This window comes from Myotis davidii, unplaced genomic scaffold (assembly GCF_000327345.1).
Source record: "Myotis davidii unplaced genomic scaffold, ASM32734v1 scaffold830, whole genome shotgun sequence".
Taxonomy (NCBI): Eukaryota; Metazoa; Chordata; class Mammalia; order Chiroptera; family Vespertilionidae; genus Myotis; species Myotis davidii.
The window spans coordinates 422485-437270 of record NW_006282202.1 but is presented as its reverse complement, the minus strand read 5'-3'; the positions used below and the strand labels follow the sequence as shown (position 1 = coordinate 437270).

Sequence of the window (14786 nt, the reverse complement as noted above, 5' to 3'; positions counted from 1 at the left end):
GGAAAAAAGTATACAAATCAATGAAATTAAAAACAGGAAATTAACAGAGAAAATCAGTGAAACCAAAAACTGGTTTTTTGAAAAGGTCAGTAAACTTGATCAACAAAGGTAATCAAGAATAATAATTAAAAAATAGTGAAACCACAAATTACTAAAATAGAAAATGGAAGAGGGGCTATCACTACTGAGTCCTTGGACATTAAAAGAATAAAACAATTATGAACAACTCATTGCCCATGACTCCCCCCCGCCCCACGGCCTCCCTCCACACGGTTCCCAACCTGCCCCAGGCCTTCACCCTGCTACTCTCTGCGTCCATGGGTAAGATCTTTGGTTAATCTCTTCCTGCCTCTTATCTCTGCCGCCATCTTAGTTTCTCCCTGTCTGTAGTTTTTGACTCACTTTCAGAATGTAAATTTCACAATGGCTCTGATTTTTTTCTAATTTTTTTTTCTCTGTTCCATGCTTCCATGCCTCTGGTTCTATTTTAGTAACCAATTTATTTCATTCATAAGATTTCTTGCTTGTTTATTTTGATTTTTAGATTCAATTGTTGATATATATGTATTTGTTGCCATTTTATTGTTCATATTTTTTATCTCTTCTTCATAAACAATACCCTTCACATTTCAGGTAATGCTAGTTTGGTGGTGATGAACTCCTGTAGATTTTTCTTGTTTGTGATGCTCTTTATCTGACCTTTGTTGGGTAGACTATTCTTGGTTCTACTCTAGTCCCTTATTATTCATCACTTTGCATATTTCTTGCCACTCCCTTCTGGCCTGCAAAGTTTCTGTTGAGAAATCAGCTGACAGTCATATGAACGCTCCCTTGTAAGTAACTAACTGCTTTTCTCTTGCTGCTTTTAAGATTCTTTATCTTTTGCCCTTGGCATTTTAATTTGATGTGTCTTGGTGTGTCTTGACTTCCTCTTGTTTGAGACTCTCTGTGTTTCCTGGACTTGTAAGTTCATTTCTTTCACCAGGTAGGGGAAGTTCTCTATCATTACTTCTTCAAATAGGTTTTAAATATCTTGCTCTCTCTGTTACTTCTGGCACCCCCATGATGAGAATGTTGGTACAGCCCTACCTGGTTTAGCTCAGTGGATAGAGCGTCGGCCTGCGGACTGAAGGGTCCCAGGTTCAATTCTGGTCAAGGGAACATACTTGGGTTGTGGGCTCAATCCCCAGTAGGGGGGCGTGCAGGGGGCAGCCAATCAATGATTCCCTTTCATCATTGATGTTTCTATCTCTCTCCCTCTCCCTTCCTCTTTGAACTCAATGAAATATATTTTTTTAAAAAAAAGAATGTTGGTACACTTGAAGTTGTCCCAGAGGCTCCTTACACTAGCTTCATATTTTTGGATTCTTTTTTCTTTTTGCTCTTCTGATTGGATGTTTTATGCTTCCTCATATTCCATATTGTTGATTTGATCCTCAGACTCCTCTACTGTCGAATCCCTGTATATTATTCTTTATTTCAGTTAATGTATACTTAATTTCTGACTGGTCCTTTTTCATGTCTTGACTTTCTCACTAAGATCCTTGAACGTCTCATGAAGATCCTTGAGTAACCTTATAACCATGGATTTGAACCCATATCCAAAATTTTGCTTTCTTCCATTTGTTTTAGTGTGACATGTTTCTTTGTCTCCTCATTTTGGCTGTTCCTCTGTGTTTGTTTCTATGTATTACATACAGCTGATATGTCTCCTGGAGTTGGTAGAGTGGCTTGTGTAGCAGGAGTCCTGTAGGGCCCAGTGGCTCTGCCTCCCCAATCACCTGAGCTGGGCACTCTGGGTGTTCCCCTGTGTGGGCTCTGTGCACAATCTTGTTGTAGTTGAGTCTTGATTTCTGTTGGTGTCACTGGGAGGAACTGACCTCCAGTCCAGTTGGCTGTAAGGACCAGCTGTGACTACAGTGGGAAAGCTGCTGTGCAGGAAATACTCCTATGGAGCAGGACTTGGTTCAGTGGGGCTTTGGTGCTCACTGAATCTGCCCCTTGAGTGTGTTGCTTGTGGACATGTAGAGTTGAGGTCTGCTATGGTCTGAAGCTGTCCACTAGGTGAAGGCTCTAGAACCAGTGCAAAGTCAGCCACTGCCTGGGGTCACCCTGCAGGAGCTATTTGTTTTGGGCCTGGAGGTGCCCAGGGGAGACCCAGCTGTGAAGCAAGGCAGGCTTGAGTTAGTGTAGGGTCTTAGACCCTTTATTGATAGGTTTGGGGCATGTTGCTCCAGCTGTAGCATGTTTGAGAGACTTTAGCAAAGTCTGAAGCCTGACAGGCCATTCATATGCAAAAGCCACTGCAAAGAGCTTGGGTAGGGCTGCAAATTGGATAAGGTGGGGTCTCAAGGAATCACCAGTGCAGAGGGGACAGTGTGGGACATGCTTATGGAAGCTCAGATATAGCTGCCAGTCAGCTCTGTGATGGGGGAGGTCCCAGCACAGAGACAATGACCGCTGCAAGCACCTCTGTTTGGGAAAAAGCTGCTTCTGAGTTCCTGCCCTGATGCCAGACAATCCAGTTCCTCCTCCTATGTGTTTGGGTCCCCCAGAGCCTCATCCTGGCACTGGAGCTCAGAGGAAGCAGGACTTTGTAAGTTCAGTTCATGCGCCAGCCCTTTAAAAGGAACATCTGGGTTTCCAGCAGCCTCTGTGTCACTGAGCCCCAGTCCCTGCTTTTTTCTACAGCTGTAGTTATGGGGACTTCTAGTCCCAGCTCTGGAACCCTGGGGGTCTAGTGTGGGGCTGGGACCCCTTGCTTCTCCACAGGGACGATCTCTTTTTTTTTTTTGTAAATATATTTTATTGATTTTTTACAGAGAGGAAGGGAGAGGGATAGAGAGTCAGAAACATAGATGAGAGAGAAACATCAACCAGCTGCCTCCTGCACACCTCCCACAGGGGATGTGCCCGTAACCAAGGCACATGTCCCTGACTGGAATCGAACCTGGGACCTTTCAGTCCACAGGCCGATGCTCTATCCACTGAGCCAAACCGGTTTGGCAACGATCTCTAATCTGACAAAAACAAACAAAAAACGGCCCACATGGGTACTGTTCCAGCCCTTTCTGCACCTCTGCCCCTCCTACCAGTCTCAATGTGCTTTCTTCTTTACTTTTCTAGCTGGAGAACTTCCATTCAGCCAGCTGTCAGGTGGTTTTGTATGATGGTTGCTCTGTATTTTAGTTGTAATTCTGATGTGGTTGTAGGAGGCAGAGAGTACCAACATTTACCTATGCCGCCATTTTGGTTCTCTCAGGGCTCTGACTTTTTAATGTTTTGTTTATTGCCAAATATGCAGTACTGAGAACAATGCAAGGCACACAGAAGATGCTAAGTAAACAATTTTATGAATGAATGAATGAGTAAATGAATGAACCCTGTACCTAGCTCCTAGTAAATTTTCAATAAATGCCAACTATTATTATTTCTCCCATTAAATCTTATACAGTGAAACTTCACTTCTTGAACTTAATTCGTTCCAGAAGGCTGTTCAAAAAGCAATTTGTTCAAAAACATCATTTTCCCCCATTAGAAATAATGTAAATTGAATTAATCCATTCCAAATCCCCAAATCATTCCCTTTTTTAACCTACTCAATTGCCTGTGATCGATGTTTCCTTAGCATTTTCACACCCTTAGCAACATCAGCACTCCTGATGGCCTCTTTATGTTTTAAAATTGTGCTAATCATCTATTACAGTCTCTCCTCACTCCATTTTCACTGTCCTCCAGTCCACTCTCCACAGTGTACTTGGGCCAGCAAGGCACCTAGAGGTGAAGATGAGAGGGCATTAAGAGGAGTGAGTGCCTCCTTACATTTTGTGCCCTGGGTGTTTCATTTGCCTCACTGTGGCATTGACTGTGACACATGTAGTATCAATACGACATCACTTTCTTACTCAGAACTTGCCACATGCTCAACTCTGCTTAAGTGACAAGTTACCATCCAGCCTTAAATCATCCTGAACTTCAATTATTCCCTTCAAATGCTCTAGCTCAGTGGTCGGCAAACTGTGGCTCGTGAGCTGCAGTTTTCTGACCACTGCTCTAGCTAAACTCAACTATTCACAGGACCTTTCCCAAGCCCTGGCCTTTTGATCTTCAAGGTTTTGCTTAAGCTATTGCCATTCCCTCTTCCCAATCTCCAGAGCAAAACTACACAGCTTCACAGCTCAGCTCAATTCCACTGCAGCCATGAAATTTCTCCTGATTTCCCACAGAGAACGGAGTACTCACCACCTTCTCTGTAGCCCCCACAGCACTGACTCTGCCTCACTAATTTCCCTAGGTGTTCCCCGTTTCAGCAACTTCAGGAGTCATGGCTGATTCATCTGTGTGCAGCTGAGTGAATAAATTCACCATGAAATTTCTAGTGGCCAGAGCCTCTATTCTGCCCTTTTCTTCCAAATCTTGTCAGGTTCTTAATCTACATGCAGAGAGTTTTCTACCAGAGGGAGAGGTTAAGTGTACAGCCCCATAATCAGTTTTGAAAATGCCATTTGAGTCAAGCCAGGCTTTCCAGTCTACAAGTAAGGGATGGTACAGAAGAACAGAGGAGAGCCCAGGGGACAGCCTCTAGCAAGTACTTACTCCTACTAGCAGTTTCTGCCAGCAAAGCCATTCCTGCCCCTCCCTTCCTAAACCTTCCCCAAAGGGTCCAGGTGCTCTTATTCCAGTTTAGGGCCAGAAGACATGCTAGCTGGATTCTAAGGCAGCTAACGTCTAGCACACCTTGGCTAGTGGGGAACTCTTACTACATACCGCTATCCACCAGCTTTGAGACAGAGCTAGGGATCCCAAGGTTGGATGGGCTGCTGGTCTCCCTCAAGGCCACCAGAGGGCAGTGCAAAAACCCAGAGATGTAAGGATGGCAGGATTTCAGTCCTGCTCCTAAGTAGGGAGGCTTGGGGTCTAGGTCCTTAGAGTCACCTTTGGCTTTTAAGGCAGTAAATCTAACCAGGGACTACACCAGAGTCTCCCACCCTAGAACACACTGGTTCAGGCAGCTGGAGTAGGGGCCAGGGACCAGGCATTTTGAAAAACTTTCTCTTGGAATTCCAATGTGCACACTACTGAGGGCCACTGTTCCCTAATCTGGGAATGGCTAAGCGCTCAACATGCTCCCCAGCCTTGCTCCCTCAGCCATCAGCTTGGGATAGTCTCCATCAGTGGAGGCAGCATCAGCAGTTAGCAAGAGTAAAAACTGAAGTTGGAAGACAGCACAAGGATGTGGGTGAGGAAAGGTGAAGGAAGTCTGGAAACTGTAATGTACTCAGAGGCAGGAGCAACCATAGGAGGATGGGGCCCAGCTCAAGGAAAGAGGCCTGGCCCGTCATTTGGGGCTTGTATTTACACTTTTCTGGGCCTCAGTTTCCTCATTTGGAAATGAGATTCAGAAAACTTCAATGCCCCATAATATATATAAAAATGTAAGGTGCTATACAGATATAGTCATTATAAAGAAACTGAGCGGGTTTTCAATTAATTGGAAACTCAGCTAGGCTTGCTCCACTTGAGAAACCAAGTACAGACCCAACAATCACGTGACACAAACATCAATGGTGGACTAACACCACACAGGTGGAGCTGAACCCAAAGGTCTAGTATTCTGGTTCCCTAAATGCCACTGGTGACAGAAAGGCAGAGAAGACTGGGCCAGATGCTTACCTGTCTCCCGGCTCTCCAGGACAAAGTGGCTGTACTGGTTGCCATCGGTCTGCAGTTCATCGTCATGGTTTTCCCATAGACAAGCTGGCACAGATAGGTCATGGCCCAACACCTGCAGCTCTTTGTGGAAATTGTAGTTGGAGCAGTTTTGAAGGAAGCCAAACACCAGCAAGTCTGTAATACGCTCATCCTGGAGTCCTGAACCATTGCTGCCCTAAGATGAAAGGGGGTCAGGAAGGCTGAGCTGGCAGAAGGGCTCTGGGTACAGTGGGGCCCCAAACAGCCTCACTAGCCCAAGAAACATGAATAACCCTGTGGGCACAATAGTCCCACAAGAGATCTCAGTGGGCAGAGACCAAGTCTGCAACACCTGTGTGTAGATGCCAAAGAGAAAGCTCCAATTCTGCACAAGTTGGTTATCTACCATTTAGCTGACTTCCTGACATTATCTAGCTTGGGCAAGCTTGCTTTTGGGATAGGAAGCCCAAAGGCTGTTTTAGGAAGTCAAGTAAATATCATCATGTAGAAAACATCCTTGCTTTTGCCAAGCCCCATGTGTCTTTTACCAAACTGAGCCCAGCCTTAATGGCATGCATCCAGCAGTTAGACACTCATTCTTCTCCATAATGTCCTTTATGGGCCCAGTATGGTATTGTGCAAACAGCAGATTTTCAATAAATACTGGTAGTAGTTACCAGATACCCTCTCCCCTTGAGCAGGCTTGGAGGGATGTGCCTCTTAACCAAAACCCACAGAGAACACAGCTCCTGCTCCAACCCAGAGGGGCTGGTGATGGTGGCCCAGCAGCTCTCCATCCATGAACAGTACTACAGCAGTAGCTCAGTTCAGCCTCTGTGCTATGGGAGACAGCGTGGATATTTCTGGTGTGCTGACTGCATTTGGGGCAGTGCTCTTGACAAACACAGGTGAGCTCTTGTGGGCTCAGCAGTCAGGTGTGCTCAGAAAAATCAAAGATCTAGGATGAAAGAGGGAATAATCTGGAAGGCCAGGGATCCAAAGATCTGCCCAGATAAATGCAAAACTAACATGCTGGAAGGTATGAGGTCAGTAGAAAATGAAGGTGCAGGTAAAATTTATTTCTATCTTCTAAGTCCTTAGTAGTTTTCTTTTTTAAAAAATATGTTCTTATTGATTTTTAGAGAGAAAAGGAGGAGAGAGAAAAAAAATAAATGTAAGAGAGAAACATTGATCAGCTGCCTCCTGCACGCCCCCTACTGGGGATCAAGCCCTCAACCTGAGCATGTGCTCTGACCAGGAATGGAACCTGTGACCTTTTGGTGCATGGGACAATGCTCAACCAACTGAGCCACACCAACCAGGGCAGTCCTTAATATTTTTCATTAGAAAATTCAGAAAACATTTAAAGGACAGTTTTTAGGAGGCAAATAGTTTTCAATAAAATGCTTATATATTGTTATTCAGCCTTTAGTTCTCCAAAACTATTCTAAAAAAATGGGGAGCCCAGCTGGCATGGCTCAGTGGTTGAATGTTGACCTATGAACCAGGAGGTCACAGTTTGATTCAGGTCAGGGCACATGGTCCGGATTGTGAGCTCGATCCCCAGTAGGGGACATGCAGGAGACAGCTGCCCAATGATTCTCTCTCACCATTGATGTTTCTATCCCTCTCTCCCTCTCCCTTCCGCTCTGAAATCAATAAAGATATCTTTAAAAAGGGGGGTGATTATGTTATACAAAAGCTCTACTGTCAAGCCCTGGCCAGTTTGGCTCAGTGGTTAAAGTGTCAGCCCACGGTTTGATTATCATGGTTGCAGGTTAGATTGCAGGTTTGATTCCCAGCTGTGTGGAAGGCAGCCAGACCATGTGTCTCTCTCATGTCAGTGTTTCTCTTTCTCTCTCTCTCTCTCTCTCTCTCTCTCTCTCTTCCCTCCCTCCCTTCCACTCTGTCTGGAAATCAATGGAAAAAATATCCTCAGGTCAGGATTTAAAAAACAACAACAAAAAAACCTTGCCCTGGCTGGTTTGGCTCAATGGATAGAACATCAGCCTGCGGGCTGAAGTGTCCTGGGTTCGATTCCAGTCAAGGGCACATATGGTCGCAGCTTGGTCCCCAGTGGGGTGCACGCAGGAGGCAGCCAATCAGTGATTCTCTCTCATCATTAATGTTTCTATCTCTCCTTCCCTCTCCTTTCCTCTCTAAAATCAATAAAAATATATTTTTAAAAAAGCTCTACTGTCAATGATTGTAGTGAGGCCAGGAGGAGCTTAGAAAGTCAAGGACAGGCTTCATTCCCACCTCATGGTGATATCTTGGTTACCGAGAAGACTGAGGCAGTTTTGTGGGGTGAACTGTGCTCCCCAAAAGGAAACGTTTAAGTGCTAAGCACAAGTACCTGTGAATGTGACCTTATTTGGAAATCAAGTTAACATCAGATCATCCTGGATTAGGACAGGCCCTAATCCAATGACTGATGTCTTTATGAGAGAAGGAGACAGAGTTTTGTATAGAGACACACAGGGACAATGGCATGTGAAGACAGACTGAAAGTGGAGTGATGTGCTTAACAACCAAGGAGCATCAAGCACTGCTGGTAGCCACCAGAAGCAGGGAAATAGTCATGGGACAGATTCTGCATCAGAGCCCCACAAGGAACCAACGTTGCTGACACCTTGATTTCAGACTTCTAGCCTCCTGAACTGTGAGAGAAAACACTCAGCTTGTGGTATTTTGTTTCAAAAGCCCCAGAAAACTAATACAGGCAGTTTTTGCCCGAGGACTTCCTTTCGATCTAGAGGTTGATAAATAGGTGTCCAAAGTCTGGATGCAGAGCAGTTGTTGCTACCCACTATGCCAGATCAGCTTATCAAATATAACTTCAGTAATCTTGGCCTTTGCCATGGAAAATTAAAAGAATAGAATTGACAGGGAGGGGAAGGAAAGGATGTCTAGAAGCCAAGAGTGACCCATGCAGCCAAATGTTGAGCACCAGGCTGGCTGGGAGCAGCATGAACAGACTCCATTCTAATAAATAGGCGGGACTGTTCCACAGAATAGGCAGTAGGCTCAGAAGACTGACAGTATTGAACTCTAAGAACAAATAAGAGCTGGTGATAGTATGACCTTTTTTGATCCTTCCAGTAATGAAAGTTAAAATGGGTATCTCAAAAAGATAAAAGATTTGATAATCCTTTAGGTCATAGGAAAAAATTTTTTAGGAGAAATGGTCAAAACTTAGAAGTCTTGCTGGAAATACTACAAACTTCATCTAAAGGAGGCATGCTATAAAATCAGTTATGTGCAGAGAAAAAGATGGAAAGCTATCCAATGTGTTTGATAAATTTGCATAATCCTGGTTCCCAAACCTGGTGAAAAGAGCAGCAAATAAACAGAAAAAAATAAAAAATCCCACAAAACCAATCTTACTTACTTTCTATAAAAATCAAAGAAGAATGCTAAAAGATGGATGAACCACACAAGTAGTAAAAAAATAAAAATACAAACCCAAGACATTATGGTAACTGAAATAATCCAGACACCAAAGGACAAATACTATGTGACTTTACTTCTTTGAGGTACTAGAATTCGTCTAATTCAGAGAAACAGAAAGGAGAGTGGGGCTGGGGTGATGGGAAGTGACTGTTTAATGGGGACAGAGTTTCAATTGGAGAAGATGAAACTTCTGTGGATGGTGGTGGTAATGGTGGCACAGCAAAATGAATGTACTTAATGCCACTAAACAGACACTTAAAATGGTTAAAATGATAAATTTTATAGTACGTATGTTTTACCACAATCTTTAACATTTTACCACACTTTAAAAACACTGAGACAAAATAATTGAAGGAAAAAGTAAGAAAAATCTATAACAGAAATAGAATTCTGATGGCGGGGGAAGAGGCCAAACAAACCCTGACATATCAGCAGAAATTGCTCTCTGTTTCGCTGTGAACCCTGATTCTGTGGGACACTGGGCACTTGTGTCTGTTTCTCACCTTGGAGGGGGAAAAAAGAACATGAGAAATAATTTGAGAGTAATTATATCCACCTTCCTAAACTGAAGGGATGTCAGGAGAAATAGGATGCTGTGGGAGACAGCACTCCTAAAGTTGATGAGCTACTCGAGCATAAGGAGGCAGTGTGGTTCTAACCCAAAGACAGCTCAAAAATACGGAAGAGGGGACAGAGTTGCAAGCTGTAAGAGGCAACAATGGGTAGGTTTAAAGGACCAGAATAGAAGTGTTTTGGTCTTTGAATAGGCCTTTTCCTGCACAGAGAGCTCTCTTTTGTTCAAGCAACTAATGTCTCTGCTAAGCTTGGGATGTCTCTGGCCCTCCAGCTACCAAGCAGTTCCCATGCTTTAGAAGGCTATTCAACAGTACTTACTGCAAACCTGGGTGCCAGGTGCTGCTCGGGTTCAGAACCTGTGGGCCACTGAGTTCATTAACCACAAACCTTTTTACAAATCCCTTCCTCAGTGGGCAGTGGGAGCAGGTGCTGGGTGCCAGGTGCTGCTCGGGTTCAGAACGTGTGGACCACTGAGTTCATTAACCACAAACCTTTTTACAAATCCCTTCCTCAGTGGGCAGTGGGAGCAGCAGAAGGCTGGGGTGTGCACACCGGCCAGCCCTGGTGCTGGTGGCCTTGAAAACATTATAGAATTTGGCAAAGAAAGGAAATAGAAAGACTTATAGTAAGTAGATGAATAGAGAACAATTGATTGGATATGCCGTGATTTTTCTCTTCTAAGCTCATTCAAAAGTATAGACAAGGCACAGTTTAAGTACCATCCTATTAAAGGCAGGGGGAATAGCCTATACGACCCCTGGTCTCTTCCAAGAACTCTAAACTCTATAGCTTTTATTCTGTGTGTGTGTGTGTATGTCTGTGTATTTTTATATGATTTATTTTTTAAAATTTATATTTAATGTTCAAAATATTACATATGTCCCCAAAACTCTATACCATATATAGACAGAGGAAGGAGGAGAGGGAGCAAGTGAGAGAGAAACATTTATGTGAGAGAAACATCAATCGGTCGATCCAGGTATGTGCCCTGACCAGGAATTGAACCTATACATCTGGTTCATAGGTCAATGCTCAACCAGTGAGCCACACTGGCAAGGCACTCTATAGCTTTTAAATGGTCTCAAATCAGAAAGCCTCCTTGACCCTGGCCAAGTAGCTCAGTTGGTTAAGCGTCATCCTGATTCACCATGGTTCTGGGTTCAATCCCCAGATAGGGCACATACAATAAGCAACCAAGAATGCATAAATAAGTGGAACAACAAATCGATGTTTCTCTCTCTCTTTTCCCCCTTCATCTCTCTCCCTCTCTATAAAGTCAATCAATCAATCAATCAAAATTTTAAAATTAAAGAAAAATAAAAAGGAAAGCTTCCTTGAAGCCAGACAGAAGGTACAGGAGGAGGGCTGAAGAGCAGAAGGGAAAAGGAGGAAAGCAGGAGAGGACAGAGGTGAGAGGGGCTTTCTCTCCTCTGTTTACGGCACCTGTGGATGAAAGGGGCCATATACTAAGCTGACTAGTTCAGGGAAGGCCTGCATGGTGGTTGTACAAACTCAAAGACCTAAAATAACCACAAAAGATGGTCTGAAAATTAAATATTTAACTACAAACAGGTTATGGTGGGTAGTCATGTCCTAGGCCAGTATTTTCCCTGACAAAGATCAACTTAGATCTTTACTGAGTCCATTGTCTTTTTGCCTCTAAGATAACATACCTGTGAAATGTCTGGGTAACTTGTAACTTCCCTTTTTTCTGGACTCCTCGGGCACAACAAATGGCACCAGGACATTCCTGCATTGTTACTGTTATCAAGTTAATTGTCAACTGTTAATTATGTAAAACTATCCTGTACCCATCTATGTAAAAGAAGTACATGTCCATCATTTCACTTTTTACCCTATCCCTGAGGTTTCCCCACTTTGGTTTATCCCACCTCCTTAATCTATCACCAATGAATTTCATGTAACCCATCTACATCACTTTCCTTTGATTGCAATGTATAAATACAGATGTAACCTGCCATTCTCTGGAGCATTATCAAAATTCGTTGAGGTTCTGCTTCCTGGCATATGTCAACAGTTGGGCTCAAATAAACTCACAAAAATTCTTTACAGGTTTCAATGGTTTTTTACTTTAACACACCCCAGTCAGCTGGAAATGTGAGGCCCTCCTACAGGGCTGTCACACAGGCTGGGCTGGTCTTAAGCATAAGGAACAAGCTGGTCTCAGCTGCCCTTGCTCCCCAAATCCCTCCTCCAGAAGCATCTGACCTTGGGATCCATGGCACAGGCAGCTGGAGACTTGACTGGATTCCGGCTCACACGTGTCCAAGGCAGCAGACTGGAAGGGGACACACAGACATACAGGGTAGGTGCTGGGTCCCTGTAGGGATACCCCTCTGGGATCCTCCTGAAGGAATCAAGAATGCTGTCCTGAGCCCTGGCTCTGAGGCACTTCAGCCCCACAATGGGCTCCCCTCGCCATCCCACCAGCTGGCCTTGGATGGCCACTTACCTCCTTGCACAGAAATTAAGCAGCAGCCCAGTGAGTGGACTCTGGAGCTTTCCTTAGTAGAAACTTGCCAAGATGCTGAGGGCATCCCAGGCTCCACCCTCCAGCCTCAGGGCCCACTCTTCCACCCAGCTCATGATCCTAAGACCTCACTGAGCAAGCAAGGAGGGCCGTCTGATTATGAATACTATTTAAGTAAATACTTATATTAGTGAGTTTCTTACAAGAATAAACTTAGCTAATAAAGCATCATACCTAGAAGTTTTCAGGAAATCCATTTTATTATTACACTAATAGGGCAACTACAACAACTATTCCTTCTAACAACAAAAGTGAAAGGAGTTTTAGGGATAAAAATAGGCAGGTTTAGGGAGTTTAGGAAAAAAGAGGGTCCATGGGGGAGGAATGCATATGAGGGCTTGAAGCCTCCAGAAGGCACACATTCACAGAGAGGGAAAAAAAAGCATAAGGGGAGAGGAAGACATCCATTCACAGAAGATAAGGAAAAGCCACAGGGTATGAGAGAAAGAGGAAGACATCCCTTCACAGGAGATAGAGAAATGTTACAAGATAAGGGGGAGAGAAAGGGGGGAGGGGCACTACGTGGGGTTTGGGCTTTGAAGCTACAAAAAGAGTGACCAATTGGAAGGCAGCATCAAGAGACAAAGAACTGCAGCCTTTATAAACCTTAGCAAAGAAGAGCTTAGTGGGTTACCCTCTTGGGACCCCCTCCCTACATGGGAGTCTGTATTTGCTTCGAATAAATTTCCACCCTTTCATCTACCACCTTTTGTCCATGGCTTAATTCTTCAAATCCACCTAGACAAGGACCTGGGAAAGAAATCACCCTTGCATCCTGCTCAGGAAAACAACCCAAATCAAAAGCACCAACCCATCCCCTCAGCATACTAGTATAACAGCTCTCGGAGCTCCATATTATCATCATGCTGTGTTCCACACAGCATGCTGAGAAGCAGGCAGTGTACAGTGCTGATGTTGACTTAGTAGATGAGGAGATAAAGTAATTTGTTCATATAGAAAGAGTTCCTGTAAAATGTTTATAACAAAAGAGAGAGAATGCATAGTTGATAATTACACACAAGATTAAAGTTCCATATGGCATATATTCCAACTAAATAAATCATCATAAACAACTGACCAGACAAAAGTTGACTGAAGATTGAATTTAAAAGATTATATCCATAAAATGGGATATATATATATATATATATATATATATATATATATATATATACCCTGAAAAAGAACAAGAGATCTGTGAGTGCATCCATATAGAGATGTCCAAACAAACTAAACAAAGTGAGTAGACTCTGCAGCTCTCCTCAGCACAGAGACTTGCCAAGGTGCTGAGAGCATCCCAGGCTCCACCCTCCAGCCTCAGGGTCCACTCATTTTAATCCTATTTTAAAATGCATTTGCCTGTGTGTGTGTATTCACACAAAATATTAGGTGGCACCAAATGAAAAGATCATTGTGTAGGGCAAAACCTGTCAAATCTGGCAAATTCTTGTGGCTCCTAAACACTCAGGCCGTAAAAAACAAAGACAACCACTTGTCTTCAGTAAAAAAGAGCAAAACTCTATTCCCTACCACGTGCACCTAACCAAGCACCATGCAAACCTCAAGGTCACTCAACATTACACCCCATCCATCCCCAGCCCACCACTTAAATCACCTATCTGACTTTGAGTGTGACACTCATTCTGAGCTTATTTAATGCAGGCATTGTGTTTGGGGCTAGAAGAACAATGGTATAAATGACCCACGGGTCCCTGCCCCATTGAAGCTTACTTACCAACAACAACAAAGAATTATAAATACAAACACTATTTTTAAAAGTGTGTGCTGTTATAAGAACCCAATCGTTAATGTAGCCATCAAAATTCATAGTGTCTATGAGAGTGGGGAAGGACATGTAATGAGAATAGAGCCACAGTTGTCTAATAATTATTCACCTCACTAACTATGGATAAAACGTTTTCTTATAGACCCTGGGAAACTGGAGGATGAAACAAGACTGTAAAAAGATAAGATGCCTCAATGGGTCCATTACTCAGAAAAAAAATACTTTTTAAAAAAAATACCTGAGCCAAACCAGCTAAGTCAAGAAATACATTTTGAGAACAGACCAAGGACAGGGAACGCTTTGATTTGGTTGCTGCACCTGGACCCTGACCCTCTCTGGGAGTTTTTCTCAGGAACGCTGACCATACTCCAGTCCCAGGAATGGCCTGAGCTGTTTGTAACATCATAGAAGATTAGCCACCTGGTTATCGGACTTTGAGCTCCTGAAGGCCGGGCTGCAGACTCTACCCTCCCCTTTCCATGTTACACTTGTAGCTTGCAGCTGCATGTAATTATCTTCTCCCTCTTGTGTATATAACCAGACAACTGGCAAGGGGAGTCAGAGCAGATTTTTGTGGATGACCTGCTCCTCTCCCATACTGCCCGCATTATTAGAATAAACTCTCATATATGATTCAACCCTGTCTCTGCTTAATTGGCTCAAGTGGTGACAGGCAGCACAGATAACCCTTGGTTATCTGGTTACTGGTTACACCTACTGCATGCCAGC

At 43.7% G+C, this 14786-nt stretch overlaps 1 protein-coding gene across 4 annotated transcripts in view; it reads right to left on the bottom strand.

Annotated features, from left to right (window-relative positions):
- BID (BH3 interacting domain death agonist) overlaps positions 1 to 14786 on the bottom strand; it is a 69005-nt gene that overhangs the window by 7557 nt on the left and 46662 nt on the right. The window contains exons 1-3 of one of the 4 annotated variants that reach the window (XM_015570479.1): positions 13100 to 13219; positions 11950 to 12019; positions 5674 to 5887 (exon numbers count right to left, since the gene is read on the bottom strand). In XM_015570479.1, coding sequence (XP_015425965.1) covers positions 5674 to 5887; positions 11950 to 12019; positions 13100 to 13155 — 340 coding nt within the window. In that variant the 5' untranslated portion in view covers positions 13156 to 13219. Of the gene's footprint in view, positions 1 to 3599; positions 3775 to 5673; positions 5888 to 11949; positions 12089 to 13099; positions 13220 to 14786 lie in introns of those variants that run through there. The other 3 variants (XM_015570580.1, XM_006752759.2, XM_006752762.2) reach the window with 3 other exon arrangements.